The 21,460-nt window shown below is 40.1% G+C and overlaps 1 protein-coding gene across 1 annotated transcript in view; it reads left to right on the forward strand.

The window, feature by feature from the left end:
• The first annotated feature begins 450 nt into the window (after positions 1 to 450).
• Positions 451 to 21,460, forward strand: part of myo3b (myosin IIIB) — a 54,649-nt gene continuing 33,639 nt past the window's right edge. The window contains exons 1-20 of the mRNA XM_079231144.1: positions 451 to 633; positions 1,901 to 1,921; positions 2,573 to 2,707; positions 3,246 to 3,350; positions 3,616 to 3,715; positions 4,359 to 4,435; positions 5,057 to 5,202; positions 11,160 to 11,225; positions 13,389 to 13,544; positions 15,670 to 15,754; positions 15,848 to 15,964; positions 17,027 to 17,131; positions 17,353 to 17,436; positions 17,557 to 17,759; positions 17,836 to 17,934; positions 18,039 to 18,153; positions 18,244 to 18,370; positions 18,876 to 19,086; positions 19,878 to 20,025; positions 21,307 to 21,460. Of these exons, the coding sequence (XP_079087270.1) occupies positions 487 to 633; positions 1,901 to 1,921; positions 2,573 to 2,707; positions 3,246 to 3,350; positions 3,616 to 3,715; positions 4,359 to 4,435; positions 5,057 to 5,202; positions 11,160 to 11,225; positions 13,389 to 13,544; positions 15,670 to 15,754; positions 15,848 to 15,964; positions 17,027 to 17,131; positions 17,353 to 17,436; positions 17,557 to 17,759; positions 17,836 to 17,934; positions 18,039 to 18,153; positions 18,244 to 18,370; positions 18,876 to 19,086; positions 19,878 to 20,025; positions 21,307 to 21,460 (2,401 nt within the window). The 5' untranslated portion in view covers positions 451 to 486. The remainder of the gene's footprint in view (positions 634 to 1,900; positions 1,922 to 2,572; positions 2,708 to 3,245; positions 3,351 to 3,615; positions 3,716 to 4,358; positions 4,436 to 5,056; positions 5,203 to 11,159; positions 11,226 to 13,388; positions 13,545 to 15,669; positions 15,755 to 15,847; positions 15,965 to 17,026; positions 17,132 to 17,352; positions 17,437 to 17,556; positions 17,760 to 17,835; positions 17,935 to 18,038; positions 18,154 to 18,243; positions 18,371 to 18,875; positions 19,087 to 19,877; positions 20,026 to 21,306) is intronic.

Consider the following 21,460-nt stretch of genomic DNA (forward strand, 5'->3'; position numbering starts at 1 on the left):
CTCTCCACCTACAGCTGTCTGCTTTTTTTTTGCTTGGATTTCTCCTGCTTTAAACCTGTGAAGTGGCTCCCTTGGCAAATAGTCGTTTCACTGAGCTGATGAGTAGGCCCTTGGGAATAAATGTACTGCTTTGTGCCATACATACACAGCTCTCCACAGTTCTTTTTTCTTTTTTTTTAACTTACCTGCTTCTCTGTGATGTAATTTGTAGGTGTTTTTCTGTCTTGCTGAGACGGTGTTTGGTCTGTTGAGGCTCTACTGTGAAGTTATTCACAAAAAGCTCTGTTTTTGTAGGACAAAGTATTCGGTAGACTTGTATTTACATTTCTCTTATGTTCTATTACTGTAAGTTTCCACATCCCTACAGAATAATTTCAACAAATAATGTTTTTTTTCATTTTGGCTTTATATGTTAAATATTCTATATGTTGGGGTTGTTTATCCTCTAGGAGGTCACTGTATGGACTGTATCCGTATAAGTCCAGCATGATAGGCATGGAGAACCTGGGTGATCCATCAAGTAACTGGGATATAGTGGAGACCATTGGTAAAGGAACCTATGGGAAAGTCTACAGAGTGACCAACAAGAAGGATGGGACTCAGGCAGCAGTGAAAGTCCTGGACCCGATCAATGTAAGTCCCTATTACTGTGGAACCTTTTGCAGAATTCAAAACCGCTGTGGCTACTGAATGTTGTCTATTTTCCATTTCCTGCAGTTGAGTTACACTTTGACAACATAATAACTGTCACCTTGCAGACATCAAAAGCTGTTTTAATTAACTCCAAAGCTGCAGAACCATCGAGGGCTTCATTAAATATTGTATTAATCTAAAGTACTTGTAAAATCCACTAGAGTATCCAGAAACTCATTTATTTAATAATTGAATGCAGTGGTTTCCAACCTTTTTGACTTGTAGCCCTTTGAATTGATTAGTTGCGGACCATTATCAAGGATTATGGGTTAAGACCAAAACGATGAAAAAAGATTTTCTTCCCTCATTTTATTTGATACATTGTTTAAGACCAACCAAACATTCGAGGGATGTCTGAAAATTTATAATCGCACATATGTCGTCCATCAATGTCTAGATCAGTCAGTTTGTCATGGAATTTGGTGCAGTCATCCACGCAGCGGCCTGCGTGGCAGGATACTCTTAGTCTTGTTTCCTGCTTTACTATCTTGTTAATTGTTTCGTGAACAACTGGTTATATTTTGTAGAGGGTCCTGATCCACGGGTTGGGAACCACTGATTTCATTTAAGGTGCATTATTGTCATACTTTTGCCTACTGTATATGTTGTGTCTACTTCATTTAGCTGCATAATTAGTTTTTAGCTGCATGTGACATGACAATGTGTAAAGTGAGCAGCACTGGTTATGTCTTAGTGTTAAGGCAACAAGATTTTGGGAAAGACAGTTTTTTGGCTAATGCAAAGTAACCTGAAAATCAAAACACCTACTCTGTAACATCTGTGACTGTTCCTGTTTACTTATCTGTAACTGATACAATTGAGCATTGGCCTTGTATATTGCCTAACATTATGTTGTCTTTATGAGTCAGCCTCTTTTTAGACAACATATTTATACAGTCACAAAGACTATATAAATAAGTCAGGTATTAAAGACAACAATTATATATAATAATACAACTGAGAATTCATTTTAATTGAAAATTTGATGTGCAGTTGTAAGACTGAGTGTGTATTGTTTTGCTGGCTAAACTAGATAATTCACATTAATCTGACTGTGCCTCCCCACCGTGTTAGTTTGAGTACCCCAAAACCATCATTTTGACAGTTTTGTATGACTGCAAGAATTCATAATATTGTGACAGAAGAAAAAACAAAAGCAAAACTAAAACCTTTGTGTCTTTCTTTATAACTATGTGACTTGGTTCAGCATGCGAGCCATTCAAACAGAGTAAGTTGCCAGTACTTTCTCCTCCTCTTGATGCAGTTGTACTTGTGCTTGCTCTAGTGATATATTTCAATGTCTCCTCTTTTTATTTATTTCCTGTCATGTTAAATTTAACAAACCCTCACCAGAAAGCCGCTGCGTTGTCTGTATCCTCTCTGTATATCCGTTAATTTGTCTGTGTGATAAGACGCTGTAGCCTCTGCATTGGCAACGTATTGTACTAGTGAGACTTGGTCTTAGGCAGCCTGTGATTGTGTCAATGGAACAATCCCCATCCTGGCAGTGCTATCCACCATGGGGCTCCCCTGATGGCCATGAAGATGAAGCTGCCTCCCCTCTCATTCCTCTCCCTGATTAGACTGCTGACACTATCACTCAGACATCCAGGAGGAGAAATTCTGCCTCTCTGACTGGTGCTCTTCCCTTCCTCTGAGATTTACTTTGATGGAAAAGAATTGCCAGAAAAGAAATAGTTTAACACCCGGGCCCGTTCCTTCCTTTGTTACTGACTTTATAACCCTGTCTGTGGAAGTCTAATTATAGTCCAATTATAGTTACCTGAAACATGTAGGCAGAAATCCTGTTTTCATTACATTTCAACATGTTATTTGCTTCATACTTGCGTTGCTGCCCGTTTTCTTTTGCTGTTTAAAGGATGTGGACGAGGAAATTGAGGCAGAATACAACATCCTGAGGTCCCTGTCCAACCACCCTAATGTGGTGAAGTTTTACGGCATGTTCTACAAGTCAGACCACTTATCAGGGGGACAACTTTGGCTGATCCTTGAGGTGAGCTCTTCTTAACCATTTAGGATCACATTCCCTCTATTTAACAATATTTGCAAATGAATTCCAAAAATAATCTTTGTATTTTTGTATCAAAAGCAAGATATCAATGTGTTAAATGGCAGGAAAGGAGAATGCTAGCCAATGTATGTGGATGTAAATGATCAAAGCAAAGCGGAAAAATCCGCTTTGCACAACTGTGAAACTGCTTCACCACCGACTGTAGACATTCCTGTACTTGTTTACATGACAACCCCCTCCCAAAACTATTTAAAACTTGGTTGCTTATTTGAAACACCGTAATACTTTAGTCGTTACACAATGGGCCACAGTTTGTCACAGCAACCCACCTCCATGAATGTTGATGCTATCATGCTGCCATGTGATTCTGCATTGGTTCCTTTGACTTGTGTGTGTGGGCTCTCTCTCTCTCTCTCTCTCTCTCTCTCTCTCTCTCTCTCTCTCTCTCTCCCCCCATGAATCCTAATCTAGAGTGTTGAGTGATATACGAGTAACCAGAGTTTTTCTGTCTCCCTCCCAGCTGTGCAACGGCGGCTCTGTCACAGAACTCATCAAAGGCCTGCTCATGCGAGGCCAGAGTCTGCAGGAGCCTGTTATCGCACACATCTTATGCAGTGCCCTCTTGGTAAGGTGGCCCGCTGCGAATGTTACGGAGGAGGTGGCATGCAAACATGCAGAGAGCGTGCTGAGGATTTATTTTCAGCAGGGGAAGTGTGGCAGTCGGTAATGAATGTGTCTCACTCTGAACAGCTGTGGGACTTCTTTTACATACTTTGTTCTGCATAACCTTTAGATGCATCATATTCAAATTTATACTAATGACAAATGACGAATTATGGGTTGGTGATTCATGCTGAGCACCTTGTGTTTTCTGTCCTCTAACTTAAAAGGGTCTCCAGCATTTGCACAACAACCGAATTATCCATCGTGACGTCAAAGGCAACAACATTCTCCTGACAACTGAGGGAGGAGTCAAACTGGTTGACTTTGGTAATGGTCTTTGAAAGAGGCAATTTCATCAATTCAGGTTCTGCTGGAAAGAGAAAAATGCATCAAGGTCTGAAAAATGTCTCTCAGCTTTATCTTTGCACTAAAGTGCATTGTCAGATAAATTAAGTGTTTTTGGTGTTTGACTGATCCTTGAGAATGGTCAGTAGCACGTCCCTGCAATGTTGTTTGTGAAGTCAAACACAAGCACAGGATGAATCATTGTATGTGCTGTACACTTTAGTCCCTTGCTCACCATAACGTCTTTTTATTTCATGGACCGTAGCCTTAACCTGAGGCTATTATTGCTCATTTAAATTGCATTATTTGATCCTTTGCATATTAAAAGGAAGCTGTTATGGTAAATGACTTTGAGTCACCCCTAGGCATGTTTATGTCCTCTGTGTCATGGAGATGAAGTGGACTCATGCTGATAAAAATCTGTCCTACATAATTTGAAATGATTATAGCCCATTATTATTACCGCTTGGCAGGCTGCCACACTAAATTATATGCCAGGATTTATTGATTCATTCAAACATTTAGTCATTAATTGTATTTTATTCTTAGAAGATTACCACAAACAAACATACCAATCTTGATTCGTATAAGAAGTAGTATTATTGTCATTATTTTTTTTTTATAGGTGTTTCAGCTCAACTGACCAGTGCACGACTGCGGAGGAACACATCAGTCGGGACTCCATTTTGGATGGCTCCTGAGGTCAGAGTCTGTACGCTTCAGTTAACACACACATGTTTTAATGCCTAATTGAACATTTTAAATGTGCAAAATCTCTTATACGTGCCCCAAAGAGAGAGGTAGAGAGGCTGAGTTATTTCTGTGTGACTCCCCTGTGTCATTGTGTATTCCCCTCCATGGGTGCAGCGCTTGAGGTTGCCCCAAGGTTAATAGCTGGGAGTCTGTGGCCCCTCGGCTTACTCTTTAGCAGAAATGAGGTGCAGTGATTGGGCTGCGAGGGAGGGACCTCAGGGGCAATTAGAATAAACTCAGCTGTAAAATGTAGTGTCAGTTATAATTATTGACTGTGGAAAAGAGGGGCTCATACCACGGGCAACTGAACTGACCTACCTTTTAGTATTTAAACAGTCCATAAAAATAGATATTTGTAACTCTGCCAGGTTTTAGATAGTGCCATAATAAGGAAGTTATATTCAGCTTTATGATCCGCTTGAACATTATTTTCTTTAACTTATTACTTAATATATCTAGGGTGATATTGATAGTGCTTTATTTCAAGAATTTGAGGGGAAACAGCTTTTTAGGACTTCTTAACAGTTTAAATGAGTTGTTCAGATTGTCACAGTCGTGTTTTATTGCCAGGTCATAGCCTGTGAACAGCAGTATGACTACTCGTACGATGCCCGCTGTGATGTGTGGTCGCTCGGCATTACAGCCATCGAGCTGGCAGATGGAGATCCCCCGCTGGCTGAGATGCATCCAGTTAAAGCCCTCTTCAAGATCCCACGGTGAGTCCACTAGAGGGCGCTCCTACCACACAACAGGAGGCTGCACACACAAGGACACTCAAAGACGGCTTTCTATTATGACAGGAGGACAATGGCAAACTGAAATTGACAGTAGAGGTGATGAAAAGAATACGTGACTTTCTTGACAATTGAAAATGAAGCATTAAACCGCGTATTTTTGGTTTTGAGCCATGTTTCTTGTTGCCATTGTCTTATCTGAAAGGATGCATCTGCTGAATAATCAGTGTTTAAAATCTTCATCATCAACAAAATGTTGTAGTGTTTGGCCTTAAAATTAATGCAGTGATTCAATCTGTAAAAATATTCACTGCTGGAGACTGCTGTGTCTGATGATCATTTGAGAGCTTAGTGGCTACACGCGGTTGACCTTTTGTTATCAGCACAATCGCGCAATTATCTCTCAGTTAGGTAGAGATATGCCCTTCTGATTGCAATTTGCATTGGTGATTAGCTCCATTCACATTGAGATGAGGCTGTCACCTCCTCCCCGTCACAATGTTATCTCCACCCTGGCAAGCCAGAAGAGGAACACGGAAGGTTTGTGTGGCAGGAATTATGGAGCTAACGCAGCATTTCATCAGCACCAAATTCAACCAGAATTTAAGATAATTACAAGAGTAAGGACGGCGTGGAAAAATGAATGCTGCTAATTCAGAGTTAGGCTTTTCTTAGATATTCACCTTATAACGCGTCACCTTTTCGGTGGAGTAGATGTAGCTTTGGGGGTTGTTTGTTAAGGAAAAGAGCTACCTGGAACAGGATAAGTGGTTTCTGTCAAATAGCAGCCATAATCAGAGGGGGCATATGCATTTCCATTATCAATGTCCAATCCTATTTCATTACTGCAGATCTCTTCGACTCTTTGGCTCTGGGGATAACTAGGATGTTAATAGAATTGGACGTATATCTTGAACTGACGTTTCTCCGTCTCTGTTCCAATCAAAATATATATTTTGCCCTTTTGGTATGAATTGGGACCTTAAAGGCTTGGTGGTTGTGGTATAAATCACAGCGAATGTGTTGAACCATGAAATGATTCTGTTAACATGTCATTTATCTCAAATATATTTTCCCATCATTGCTGCTCGGTAGACAAAATCACAAGGAAACGTGGTGTAAATGATGACTCCTGTATGAATTACTTTCTAAATAGGGAAATGTGTTTCACCTTTTGGGCTTTTAGCGGCGGTGAGAGAGATTTATGATGATATCAGAGAGATTCATCTTTACAGGTTTTGATCACTGCAACATTTTTTTCTCTCTATTTAATACGTCATGAACCCTTACCAATGTGGCCTTTCTGAAGTATTGTCCTTGGATAGTTCATGCTTTATGAAACCATACAAGCACTTAAACATGCAATAAGTATTTTCATTATTCTCATATTTTAACGTTGCACACAGTAATGTGTTTCCAGACTTTAAAGGGTTCACTGTCATGTAGTTAAATCTTGTATGCATCATCCACCTTTTCATTCCTCCTCTCTGAAACACGTCTAGATAGTAAACAAGAGTCAAAGAAATATACAAGATATAAAATCAAGAGAATATTCCATGTACAAGACAAATTCACCCTAGTGTGATTCCTGTTATACATTTTCTTATACGTTCAAGTCATGGTACTACTTCTCCATGATGCTGTTTGTTAATCCTTCTTTTCTTTCTTTTTCTGAAAAACAAAAACAATGTAAGCTTTCGGTGGATATGGGTTCTTGCCAAGCTAAATATTTCCTGATGAGGACCAAATAAACGCTCGGTGTAATCACCTCTTTGACTACAGGGGCCAGCAGCAGATAGCCAGCATGTCACAGTTTTGTTTTTGCTCCGGGAAACCTGCACAGGTGGAAATGCTTATATCCCAGCAGGCTATAAAGGATGCGAGGAGCTATGATATCTGTCAGATGGGACGCTGATGAGCTCCATGAATTAGGGTCACCTTGGTGCGTCGTCTGTTTGTGCTACAGAAATATCTGATATTTGATGAGCTGTGACATACGGCTGATCCGTGCCTTTGTTTAAATCTCAGGTCGATCATTACTCAATTTTGTTGTAGTTTCAGTTGTTTTAATTTAAGTTGAATCCAAGGCTTTTGTGAACTTGCCCTTTTGTTATGATTAAAATTAATTGAGTGTGTTACAGTGCATATGACAGACATGGGATGTCCACGGTGACCATGAATGAAGGTAACGGAGCATAGCAGAGGGTAAAGTTGTAAAATCATCAACTGCAAAATTAATTACAGACAGATACTCAAAGATGGTCTGTGGTATTTAATGTACAGGAAGGTTAATTGCTTAAGCAGGTTGTCTCTTTGCTGTGCATGCCTTGAGTGTCCATGTAAAGTCAAACCAAAGTGTGTGTAAAATGTGTTGTAAAGGTCAGAGGCAATTGGCAACGACGTCCAAGGGTGTGTTTATTCGGCCAGATCCCTGTAGGTATTAGCCACATATTTAACAGTACATGTATCTGTCTGAGTGGAGACCGGAACGAACGAGATTGAAGACAGTAGTAAATGATGGCCTGTCTGAGGCAACAAAGGGTAATCAAACGATGAGACTCGAGGAGAGAAATCCACACCAGCGTGCTGATAAGAGACAGCTCTTCATGGAAAAAGAGTTACAATCTGTGCAGCTGAACAGCCAAGGGTGAGAATATCCGTTCGGTTTCTTGAAATGAAATATTTTCAAAGAGGTGAAAAATCAAGTCTGGGGTGAACTAAAGACATGTCTTCCTTGTGTGTTGAATGATATGTTAAAACTGTGCATTACTGAACTAAGAAGATGTATGATAATTGCACATTTGTTTGCATTTTACTTGACATGTATTTTTAAATCCTCTCTTGGCAAAACTATTATTCATAAACAATATATGACAATACTATGAGTCAACAGCCAGCAGCTTGTAGGTTTAGGTCAATATGTTAGCATGCTAACATGCGCACAATGACCATTCTAACTGATGTTTGGGATGTATATTGTTTACTCTGTTCACCATGTATGTTTAGAGTGTTGGCTTGCTAACTCTTACTAATCAGCACTGAACTCAAACTACAGCTGAGGCTATCATCAGTTCTGCAGGTATTTAGTCATAAACCAAAGTATTGACGAAATGATTGTTATGATTTGATTATGTCTTTGGGTTGTCCCTTCGTCCATTCCCGTGAATGCAACATCTCAGGAACGCCTGGAAAGACTTTCTTCAAATTTGGCACAAACCTCTGCATGAATTTAAAGATGAACCAATTAGAATTTGGTCAAGGTCACTGTGGCCTCTCAAACACGTTTTGGGCCATATTTCAAGAATCCATATGCTAATTATGACAATTCCACACAAATATCTGATACAATTATAGTGAAGACATTTTGGACAGACATTTTTTGAGATATTTCAGTGAAAGACTATTATCGGTGGTGGACCGACCAACTGACAATGCCAACCCTAGAGCCATGCGACTGTGGCTCAGTGGTTAGCATGCCCGTCTTTCAATCAGAGGACCAGTGGTCCGAGCCCCAGCTCTGCTAGTCCACGTCGATGTGTCCTTGAGCAAGGCACTTAACTTAAGTGCTCCCCGTTGCTGTGTATAGAGCAAAAATTTAAGTCACTTTGGATAAAAGCGTCAGCTAAATGTAGTCTAATGCCACTAGTGGGGCTAATAATTTCCGATTAGTGTGCATTTGCTTTGCATGTATTTTTGGATCCTTTCTCTGAGAGCCTTGGGCACCAAACATTTCCCTCAACAACAATGAAACAATTCTCGATGATTACGATTGATAACTTGTTGGCTTTTCAGTCTGTCACACAAGAATATCAGAAATAATGCTCATGTGGAAACTGTGTGAAGCCTGCCGGGGTTTCTCTCAACACAATGCTCGCTGTGATGGTGAAAAAAAAGTGTCATTTTTTTGGGCGTTGATTTACTACATTTCCAGTCTATGTTTAAAAGTTTCTATGAAGTTTGAATAGAGTGACATAACCACACCATAATGTCACAGTGCAGTCTTGACCCATTGACTGGTTGGATGGTTTTCCAATCATGACTAGAGGCTCTAACATCTCTGTTTTTGATGATGTTATTTTACTGCTCTGTGTGGTGTCCAGGACTGCAGCATTTGGGAATGTGGCCACCAAATACATGATAAATGTAGCAGTAGCTCTGCGTGATCATGCATATATGCACAAAGAAGTGCTGCTGCTCTGGCTGCAGTGATGGATGAGAGGAAATTTTAAGCAGGTGGTCCATTCGCTGAATAAGTCTTTATTTTAGACTCTGTAGTCATTCTCTGTTCAGTCTGAATAAATGCATGGGTTTCTGCTTTCACACCAATTCTCTCATTTTGCTGAAAACAGGCAAACAACCAAATACATGAATTTTTCACCAGTTATTATTTATCTTGAGTGCTGTTTTGTTTTGTTTGTAAGATTTGAAGTACAGCACTGCCCACCACCAAGAAGGTGATGCAAGGTCACTTTAAGATACATTTACAATATATTTCTATGTTTTAATTAACCTGCATTACAACTCAACATTGCTGCCTTGTTTTGGTTATTCAATCACCTTCATGTTGTCTGGCATAGTGGACTTTGGAGACTGTAGAGGTCTGGAAAAGAAAGATTTTTATTTTATTTTTTATCTCAATACCGATAGTGATTCAAAACCTTTTCTGGGTTTGATTCATGCGAGCTGCATGAACAGATGTTAAGTTAGCACTGACAATATTGAATAAAGCGTCACAGTTCATATGGGAAATGGGGGAATTATAAATTCTGCATATGAAATATTAAAATATTACGTTGGCCTGATTTTTGTCTTCCTTCATGGCTTAGTTACAGCCGTCAAGTGCTGTTGACACCTCTGTGATTTTGCCTCAATCCACTCTGAGTAACGTCTGACAGTACAAGCTCTGCCTGGACCTAGATTTGAATAAGCCATTTGTGTTTACAATATGAGCCAGCACTCTCACAAATACAGAAAGAAATAAATGCCTGAATTTGCTAAGCACAATGAGCACACTTGACAGTGTTATCAGCAGTGTGCTGCTATATTGACTTTCTAATGTATAAGCAGTATGGTACAACATCAAGGCGAGAACGTGTCTGCAGGCTCATATTAGAGGTTGCATTGAAGCAGTCAGTTACTGGCTTTGATCTGCACTTTGGAAAGGATTGCCTGTCTGAATCCTTATCAAAGACTCGACTAACTTAGTGCTGCGGAAAAATGACAGATTTTGTACCCCAACATCCTCTCCTCTTCCAAAAAAGAAGAAGATGTTAAATATGTTGTCATTCAACGTGTAGCTGCATCTACCTCTGGTTTGAATGTGATAAACAAAATTCATGCAGTTTTTTTCTTCTTTTCCTTTCCACGCTTGAGATTTAATTTCCTACCTGTCTGTCAGCTTTGTGGAACAACACTTTTGAACTAATTAGTCCAGTTAATAAATGTCTCCACCAGGTCTGTCACTGTTTGCCTGACAGTGACAAAAGACTCAGCCTCCAGCTGTCAGACCTGCAGCTCCCTGTGAAGATGACTGTACTCAGGCCGGTCCAGCCTTGGCTCCGCATACAGACCTGCCTCCTGTCATCTTGCACACTTGAAAAGTATTAGCCTCATTATAGATGGCCTCCGTAAATGCTGCTGACAGAGGTATAACTAGCTCCCATAACTTTTGGCTCCCAATGGCAGATGCTTGCTGCCAGACAGTGGAGGAGCTGTTATCATTTGTCACTTTTTCTGTGGCTGCCACAGACCTGGACCCCGACCAGCTTGTCCTCGGACCAAGAACTCTCACAGGAGTCTGACGGTCACACTCTGCCTGCCAGCGATCATTTGTCAGCTAACTCTGGAGACTAACTCAAAGTCTTTAGTTTTCAGAGATGATCATGATGACATTTAAATGTTCAGCTCAGTTGACTTTTGTATGTGTGATTTTGTTTCAGAAACCCTTCCCCTACATTACGAAATCCAGAGCAGTGGTGCAGAAGTTTTTGCCATTTCATCGGCCAGTAAGTGTCTTACTTTAACCTTTCAACCTTTGTCCTCCAGTTATTTGAAAAAAATAAAAAATAAAAAATAAATGGCAGTGAAAGCACACAGCAACACACAGCCCAACACTATTCTGAGGAACATGAGGTTAATGAGGCGGTTTCAGATTTCTTTAAGAATAATGATATATCGGTAGATATTTATTTATTCATTTAACAGAAATAACATCAAATGTGCATGAAAGCAGCCTGTAAATCATTTAGAATATCCATTTATTGTTAAAGCGGTTAGCAAGACGTTCAAATCTGTGGCTGAAAGTAATGTTGAACACTGTTGATGCTGCATATAATACTTAAGATGATACACATTCATTTTACTGAGCTGCTACTCTTGAAAATAACATAAGCCAATTTAAAAAATAAATGTTTATGTAGCATTTGTTCAGAATGAAATGATAAAACGATTAAATGATTTTTTTAATCAGGAACAACTGAACATTAGCTTTAATACATTGTCAGCGGGTGGGAATGTGCATGTAAACATGGAGGAAATTAAAATTGATATTTTATAGCCATATTATATCAACCCTCGTGTCCTGTTCATTGACTTTCATTTGTATAAATCTGCCGCAGAGGAACAAACTAATTCACCTGAGTTATCAGTTCTATCTGCGGCCCAGATAACTTATCATTTCCTCCTCAGTGCAAAGCTAATAATGTCAGGGGTGGCTGGTAAATGGGTGCTCGGAATATACAACCTTAATATCCAGCGCGCAGAGCAGAGGTGTGTGAGGCTGACACCTAATGAGAAAATAAAATTCAATTTGTGTTGAGAACTATTCGTGTGGCTAACATTTATGTTGGAAGTTTGCATTGACATGCATTAACTGTAAAAAAAGAAGAAAAAAAGTAATTGAAAAAAACCCCCAGACCATCTGCCTTGAAGGCCTGTTGGCTTTTGTATGTGTTACTCTAATATTGACTGGTCAGGACCCAATCCAGGCATAAACCAGTCAACACACTTTGTAGTGATATTAGTTCTTTGTAGTCTAATAGTAGTTTTTACAAGAATATAATTGCAATGGTTTTCATTTTTGGATTGCAACTCTGTAATCTGTGGTAATGGATTGTGTGATATCATATCAGAAATAATCTCCCCCGCACAAAGCCCAGCAGAGCTCAATTTGGGGGGGCTTGACAATGTTATCAACCTTTGCAGGCTGTTTGTGAAGCCTTTTCAGCCCGGTCACCCCTGTGTGTGTGTGTAAGTGTGTGTGCACGTGTGTAGAGGAAACTGAGGTGGTGGGGGGGGATTCAGCGATAATAAATCCATCACCAGCGTCTGTCTCTGGCTTGTGCAGCCAGAGAGCTGACTTCTGTGACAAAGTGGCCTGCCGTTCAGCATCCCGGCAGCACAGCCCTGCTAATAGCAGCAACCTCTGCTTAATGTCCTGACGCTAATGAATTCATGGAATTAACTTTCAGAGCTGAACAAACTGATAAAAGAAACAGAATTCCAGTCTAGATTAGGTAGCAGGAATTAGATTGGTGTTTTTCTCCTATCTCCTAGCACACACACACACACACACACACACGCACACACGCTCAGTCTTTAGCTGAACAAGTAATTGAACAGTACAAATGTGGATTGTTGTTGGATACATCGTTGAGTACAGGTGGGGATTTCAAGTATTTTAATTTCATAGTTTTTGTTTCAGAATATATAAAATTGCCAAAGAGGTAAGGCAGTGTTCCCCTGGGTGGGTGTGTCAATATTTTGAAACCATTTGTATCAGCAGCTAACTGATGCAGAATTGTGGCCATGACACAAAGTGACATCCCCTAAGGGCAAACACTGCACATCACAGATAGGACTTACTGCTGTGCCACAGCCATGCTTGTTTGGACTCAGGAGCCATGGTGATTGTTACCTTGTGGTACTTGGACAGAGAACGACAGATTAGTGACCCCAGACATAAAAACACAAGCAGCTCTCTGCTGGGTGTGAGGGTCTGTCTGATCTCAGCAAACCAGCTTCCTACAATGTTCAGGTGATCGCACAGTTTATCCTCAGCCGTTTACTTCACTCTGATTTGAAGATTAAAAATAAAAACATAGATAATGTTGGAGGCTTTGTCTGTTTGAACGTGCTCAAAGCCTCGCCTCTATTTTTGTGATTGTAAGGTGTCTGATAAAAGATTTTGAAGCACGTCCATCTGTGACCCACCTCCTGGAGCATCCCTTTATCAAGCAGGCCCACGGCAAGGATATGGCACTACGGCAGCAGTTAGCTGCTCTCATCCAGGAGCAGCACGAACTTGGCTGCATAACCCGGACAAAGTAAGTCACTTGATTTTACATTCTGCAATTGCTGAAGAAATAACACACTGCTGTGACAAAGCTGGTCGCTTCATTTGTGTGCTGTCATTAAGAGAATTTGTTGCAGCTGATGGGCACTGACTGAGTGGAGATATACTTTCTGTCCAGTAGGGGGCAGGGTCTCATCTTCTTACACTCAGAAATGAGGATGAGCCCCAGTAATGGACATTACAGTGTCTGATTAAAGAGAAGTTAGGGGAGTGTGACTAATTCAGAGGGAGTGATTGTGCTGACTAACCTTAGATTAATAAACGCCATTTAGGCCAGTCAATGTAGCAACCGTCTGATGGGAAGTCCTTTGCACAAAGCACTTCCGTGTGATTAAACCAATCATGGAGTAAATATTCATTTCAAGATTGATTTACCTCAGAAAATAAGTGACATTTCAACTCTATTTCTTTTTTCTTGGTTTTGAATTACACATTGAGAGATATTTTCTTTGCAGATTAAAATGGCAGCTACTGTACAAATTCTTCGATAAATAGATATCCGATTCAGATTCAACTTTATTGTCATTGCACATAGTACAAGTACTGTGATAACAAAATGGAGTTTGCATCTGTCCAGAGTGCAAAAGAGAAGCAGTTAAGGTGCAGTGCAATGTAGTGGATAATATAACAAAGACAGTATAAACAGTATAAAGATATAGATATGAAGGGGCAGGGCGTGATTTCATGATCTTTTGTCCTAAAATGTGTGATGATGAATAGTTCACCCAGACACTGTCAGGGTAGCAAATAACAGAGCAGAAGTCTCCTGTTATTTACTGGAGGAATACTGACTTTGGCACTGCTTAATCTTCATTATAAAGGAGTTTGCTGAACCTACCCTTGACTGAGAGTCTTGATGTTGTGCCAGCTCTGTTTACTCCCGAGAGTGTGCAGAGTCGGTGCCTGAGCCTGATCCCGAATTCCTGTCCACAGTAAAAGTGGATAATGGGATTAGGAGCTTGTAGGGCGAGAACTGGGCTCGCCTAGTTCAGTCTCTCATGCCACAGATCAGCTCACAATGACTCCAGATAAGAATAAAGACATAGAGAACTTAAAAGTAGCTGCCGTAGGTGGAATAGTGTGATTTACTTCAAAGCAGGAGCGAGGTAGAGGCTAGAGGTCTCAAGTCCCTCTCCAAAGGGACACGATGACGAGTCTTCACTTGAGGGGGACCACATATTGAGCATGAGACTTTATTTCTGTGCTGTTGAATTTATTCAGAATACAAAGGCAGAGGAGGAAACAATTCCTAACCTGAAGCCTGAATATTTTTATTCATGGTTTGATTGATTATTTATTATAATAGAATATGGATACATCTAGTTTAAAATATATATTTCATTGTTTTGAGGATTGAGAAGTAGAAGTGTTTTCAATGTTTTTTTCTTCAGCTTTTATTCAAGGGGAAGGCTGGTGTTACTGAAGACAATTCCTTTGGTTAAACACTAAATGTAGTTATTGTTTTTTTCCACCATTGTAACAAGACATCTGTGTCATTTTTTTAGCAATATTCAACGTAATGACACTAAGTGCAGTTGTGAGGCTCATTGGTGTGGTTTTGACAACAATAGAGCTCTATAAAGGAATACGATACGTCAGACATTGTCTACACTGACAGTACATGTTGTTAGGATCAAATTAGTGTTGGTTTGGCGTTTTTCTTCGGATTTCAAGACAAGAATATCACCAACCATATCCTAGAAATGTCTGATCCACTACACACTGGAGTATATAATGCATATGTACACACGCATATAGACACACAAAGCAGTTGGCACTCACAGACACAGCTCTCTTTTGCTCTCTTTCACACACACTCTGGTGTCCCCTGAGGTTTTCCACAGCCCCTTGGAGGCAGCTGGCTCTGTGCTGACCTCTGCCCACTGGGGCTCATTGGAGAGTGATAGGTCAAAACACAGATGAAGCGCAATCACAGCTTGTGATAATGGGAGATGTGTCCCCCGGGAGAGCTTTAAGGGCTTCAAACAAACCGTGGAAGTGACTGAGTCTTGCATCCAGCAGTCAACCTACTGTTTCTCCTTTGGTGGTCACTTTACAGCTTTCTGAGGCATTATCGTGTCCTTGGCTTCATACAGGCACGAGCGGATCAATACTCGTAAAACCCTCATAATAGAGAGCTGTCCCGATGATGACCTGGTAAACTTGGAGTTCTTAGATGAGGTAAGATTGAATATGTTTATCTCATTTTGTATTGATCAGTCCAACGCATAATGTTCTTGATGCTGTGTGTGTTTTCATTTTTATTTTCTATAGGAGACAATAATCAGCCATCTCCAGAAGAGATATGATGACCTGCAGGTGTACACTTATGTTGGCGACATCCTCATTGCACTCAATCCTTTCCAGAATCTTAGCATCTACTCTCCCCAGGTTGGTTATGGACCAGTTACACAAATGTTCCCAGTCGTTTCCGAGTCTCAATGAAAGCAATGAATGATTTCTCATGAGTCATGCCACTGGTCCAGCCCTATTGGATATATTATTATTATTATGTTTAGGGGCTTGTTTATTGTTTTGTTTTTAAAGTCTGTATATGAATCAGTGTTTATTATAATACCTGATAAAAATAAATGACAGTACTGATCTGATGTTAAAATACCACACAAAAGTATGCTCGCAGCATATGTCTACAGACAGTGATCTATCTGTTGGATAGATCACCAAAACATATTCTACAAACCTCCTTGGTCTCCAGAGGATGAATTTCATTTACTTTTGTGATCCCCTTCAGGAGAACAGTGGCAGGTCCTGAGTCTATTACCTCCAATGCAAGAAATGAACGTTAGCACAGGTTATGGCGATTCTTTGGCCTGATAATCACCAAAGTAAACATTGGACCTGTTTCTCACAAGCTACATATCGTCCAAACATTTTGACACTAAAGCTGCATGTTTCAGACACATTCAGAGCAAATTAACTACGTTAGCGACCTTTCTTTGTCTAATAAACAGAGATCTGGCAATCTCACGTTTGCGAACGCCCTCGCTAACACATTTTTGTAATGCTAAATAATGTCTTTTAGCTCAGTAAATATCTAATGTTAGCAAAAGAAAATATTTATATATTATGAAATTATAGCCCAACATGCTTCTATCGACGACGTTCACTAGAGGGATTGGGGGGTGGGGAGGGTGAGGTGAACACATCATGACCACACCTTAGGAGACAGGAAGTGCATACCATTTCAAACCACTGGTGTTGCTTGAAATGTGGCATCTTTGTATATCCAGCATCTTTGTCATTGTGAGCATGCTAGCATGCTGATGTTAGCATTCAGCTAAAAACACCGCTTTGTTGAAGTACAGCCACTGTGAGCATGGCTGTAGACTATGGCTGTTTAATACAAATATAAAAAAAAAGGTGAACAATTTTTTTTAGAAATAATTAAAAATGAAAATATGGTGCCTTTGTGTATTAATGTGTTTTTCTTAGTTTTCTAAACTGTACCATGGTGTGAAGCGGGCTGACAACCCTCCACACATCTTTGCTACGGCAGATGCAGCCTACCGAGGCATGGTGACTTTCTGCAAAGACCAGGTACACTACAGAAAAATAAGTTGATCAGGGAAGACTCGGATTGTAAAATTGATAAAATAAAGATGAAAATTATGTAAACATATTTTTTTCAAATGTTTGGGAAGGATGTAGCCACTTTTGGAGTGTCCGTCATGTGGTGAAGTCTTTTGCCATGTTTAAATAATATAAATATTCCTTTATTAATGTTTTAATCACTACATTTTTGTTTCCTTTTGTTGTAGTGTATCATAATCAGTGGGGAGAGCGGTGCCGGGAAAACAGAGAGCGCTCATTTGATTGTCCAACATCTTACCTTCTTGGGAAAGGTATAGTAGCAGTGTGGCCATCTTTTCGTGTACTTGTATACTTGTGCTGAATACTGCACAAATCTGAACATAACAGTTGTATGATAATTATAGTTCAAAGAAGCATGTTGCTGCTCTTAGGCAAACAATCGGACGCTGCGTGAGAAGATCTTGCAGGTGAACCCCCTTGTAGAGGCCTTCGGAAACGCCTGCACAGCCATAAATGACAACTCCAGCCGCTTCGGCAAATACCTGGAGATGAAGTTCACACCCACTGGAGCGGTTATCGGGGCCAAGATATCGGAGTACCTGCTGGAGAAGTCGAGGGTCATCAAACAGGCTATGTATGTGCTGCTCAGGCTGGGTCTGACTGGAGATCCCTTTGTCACGCTTCTAACTGCTCTGTTTGTTTCCTTTCAGGGGGGAGAAGAACTTCCACATATTCTATTACATATATGCTGGGCTTTACCACCAAGACAAGCTGAAGACTTACAGGCTGCCAAACAGAACACCTCCCAGGTTAGCACGGCAGTTTGACTTTGACATGTTCATAGTAATCCTGCCATCTTTCCCTTCTCATCATGTCGAAGCATCAATATTGATAGTTGATTGTGCATTTGCAGGTATATTGACAGCCAGCACTGCAAAGTAATGCAAGACATTGTCTCTAGCAAACTGTATACGGAGCAGTTTGACGCCATTCAGGAGTGCTTCAGAAATATTGGCTTTACTGAAGAGGTACTTTAATACTGTATCAAATGTATAGTACTTGGTGGCAGATCAATTACATGCTATAATGTTTGTCTTTTTTTTCTCCTTTTTGTTTAGGAGGTCAACTCTGTGTACAGAATTCTCTCAGCTGTGTTGAACACCGGCAATATTGAATTTGCTTCCATCACATCCCAACACCAGACTGATAAAAGCGAAGTGCCTAATTCAGAGTCCTTAGAGAACGGTGAGATACAGAATATTATCCATGTGTGAAGCGATACTTTTTTATTCTTTTAGCCAAAGAATCAGAATCAGAATCAGAAACCGTTTATTGCCAGGAATGTTTGCACAAACGAGGAAAGAGAAGACTTCAGTTGTTTTTTAAGAAATGTGATGGTTTTTATGTTGTGTTATGATTTATGTTTTGTGTTAATAGTTATTGTGTGACACACATTGTTTCACTATGACTATGGCAACATTGGATGTCATATTAACCTTTGTGGACATTTTTATGTGCATTTCACATAAAAAAAACAATAAATCCATCACATCTTGTTCCCCAGAAAACAGTGGTCAGTTCTCTGTAAGCAGTTCTAATCATGATACATTCAAAGCCCAGAATCCCTTTCAATTTACATTTAAAAAAAGTAGCGTAGACATTGACAATAAGAGATGACTGGTACCTATTGTTATGCTAATGATAAAGGCTGATGAGCTCTTGATTATCAAACTAATGTCTTTTCTCTCAGCTGCTTCCCTCCTCTGCATCGGCCCTGAGGAACTCCAGGAGGCGCTGACCTCTCAGTGTGTGGTCACCAGGGGCGAGACCATCATCCGCACCAACACCGTGGACAAAGCCGCCGACGTCCGAGACGCCATGTCCAAGGCCTTGTACGGACGCCTCTTCAGCTGGATAGTCAACCGCATCAACACCCTGCTGCAGCCTGACATGAATATCTGGTGAGTGTTTGCTGGTGATAAAGATCTGTGTGGACGTTTTTTGTAAATCTCTCCTCTTCGATAATCTTGAGCGATCGCACAGAGTTTCTGTGAAGCTCTGATGACCTTTATGGAAGTCGGTAGAGGTAGATGCAAACATGCAGAGGAGAATATCAATGGGCCGGCACAAGACAAGCAAAAGGAGAGCAAAAACAGTTTTAATAAATTTTTGATACAGAGTTGCGTGCAGAGAAAATAATGTTCAGATGATTAAAAAGACTTCAGAGAGACTGCAAAGAGGCTTTTCATTGATCCAAAAGAATTCCTTCATAAATATGAGCGTCTCCTGTCAAGAAGTCGTCTCTCAGAGATGTACAAATGCCAGAGCATTCCAGTCATCTTTGCCGTTTCCTTATTGCCATTAACAACCCTCGAGCACAGGCTAAAGGTGACCTCTACATACAGCGGGTAATGACTGATCATGAAAAGTAGCAGCTTGAAGCACTGAATATGAAATGCAGGGTGTTTAGTCTTCATTCTGTGCTGAAGAAATACGTTTTGTTTGTGCCAATATTAAAGATGACTAGAGGTTAAATCAATAGAGGCTGAAATAAAACCATTTAAAAAGCTCTGATTTGAAAGCCGACGTTTATGATTTCTCATCTGACGACTACGCCGTCCAGACCAGACTCTGTTTTTGGGTTGAACTCCGATTGTCATTAAAGTTTTATCAATCAATATGCCTGCTGGGGATTAGCTTGTTCCGTAAAATAGAAGAATACATTTGTTTGTCCCCTTTTCCTCCTTTGAAGTGCCGCAGAGAGCGGCATGAATGTGGGAATCCTGGACATCTTTGGATTTGAAAACTTCAAGAAGAATTCGTTTGAGCAATTGTGCATCAACATCGCAAACGAGCAGATTCAGTTTTACTTCAACCAGCACATATTTGCCCTCGAACAGGTGAGTTTGACACACAGGGAGGTTATTGATATAGAATGTCTGTGCATATTCAATATGCTTATGAATGTCATTTAATGTGCTTGAAATTAATGCATCCACACAACACTCACAACAATAACACTCTATATACGTATTTACCTTTAAAACACTTACAGTCATTTTAATATTGTTTGTGTTTATCACATCCATCAGGGCAGAGATGCTCTCAACGTGAGCATTTTGCTTTTAGCCAGGCTGTGATGCATAAAGGAGTGTTTATACTGTTACGCACCACCAAATTTCACTCTTAATTGATTTACTGAAGTTGTTTTCCCTGAAGTGCTATACGTCTTTATTCTCCTTGATGGAAATGAATAGACATTAATCAAGAACCATTCTGCAATAATGCCTTTTATTTCTGTTTTAACTTTGCAACAGACCTTCTAAATATAAAAAAACTAAGTACGGAAGGGACATTTTATTCATTTTAATACTAAATACTAACTGTTTTATATTTATATTCATACAGCAACACATGTACTGAAGAAAACACAATATATAATACAAATAAGGTAATTTATTGAGGCAGGATTTTGCACATGAAATCTGATAATACACCCAGCTCATTTATTTATTTATCAAAGCCCTCTCCAGCACCAGAACTGGAAGCGACAATCACCATTTACACATTAATTACAGCAGTGATCATTGAAAATAAGGTCTTTGAGTCCGTGGAAAAGTTCCTCTACAGAAAACAAGTGCAAGCTGCCCCTGATGAAGGGCTGGTGCTCTGTGGAAAAGGGATTTTTATTTGGTGTCTTCAGTCTCGCTGTACGCAGAAACTGATTATTCTGAGTTAATGACTTAAACATGAAGACGGTTTAGATCCATTGGTTCCACTTTATTAGTAAAATATATATTTAAAACAACTTTTTGATCCGAAATTAAATAGATGCAATAATATGATTTGACTCTGGGTTATTTGCAAAGTGAAATAAATTATGAATAAGTAAGTGGCTCTATTTGTTAGTTCAGAGCTGCTCGGTTTTATGCATTCAGTAAAAGACTCTATTATGCTGTGAACTTCAGCAATAGACACACACACACACACACACACACACACACACACACACACACACACACACACACACACACACACAGCCGGCTGCAGCTATTTGGTTTTGTTGACTGGAAACTCTTTTCCCCCACACATGCACAAATCATATTTAGCCCAGATTGTTTAATTGGGTCATTTAGAGAAATCATCAACTAGATTGTTCTACATTCACTGGTTCTAATTAGATGGAATACCAGAGCGAGGGGGTGGATGCCAGCCTGGTGGAGTACGAGGACAACAGGCCCATCCTGGACATGTTCCTGCAGAAGCCCATGGGTCTGCTGTCCTTAATGGACGAGGAGAGCCGCTTCCCTCAGGCCACTGACCAGACCTTAGTGG

Source organism: Taurulus bubalis, assembly GCF_910589615.1.
Source record: "Taurulus bubalis genome assembly, chromosome: 15".
In the NCBI taxonomy this organism is placed as follows: Eukaryota; Metazoa; Chordata; class Actinopteri; order Perciformes; family Cottidae; genus Taurulus; species Taurulus bubalis.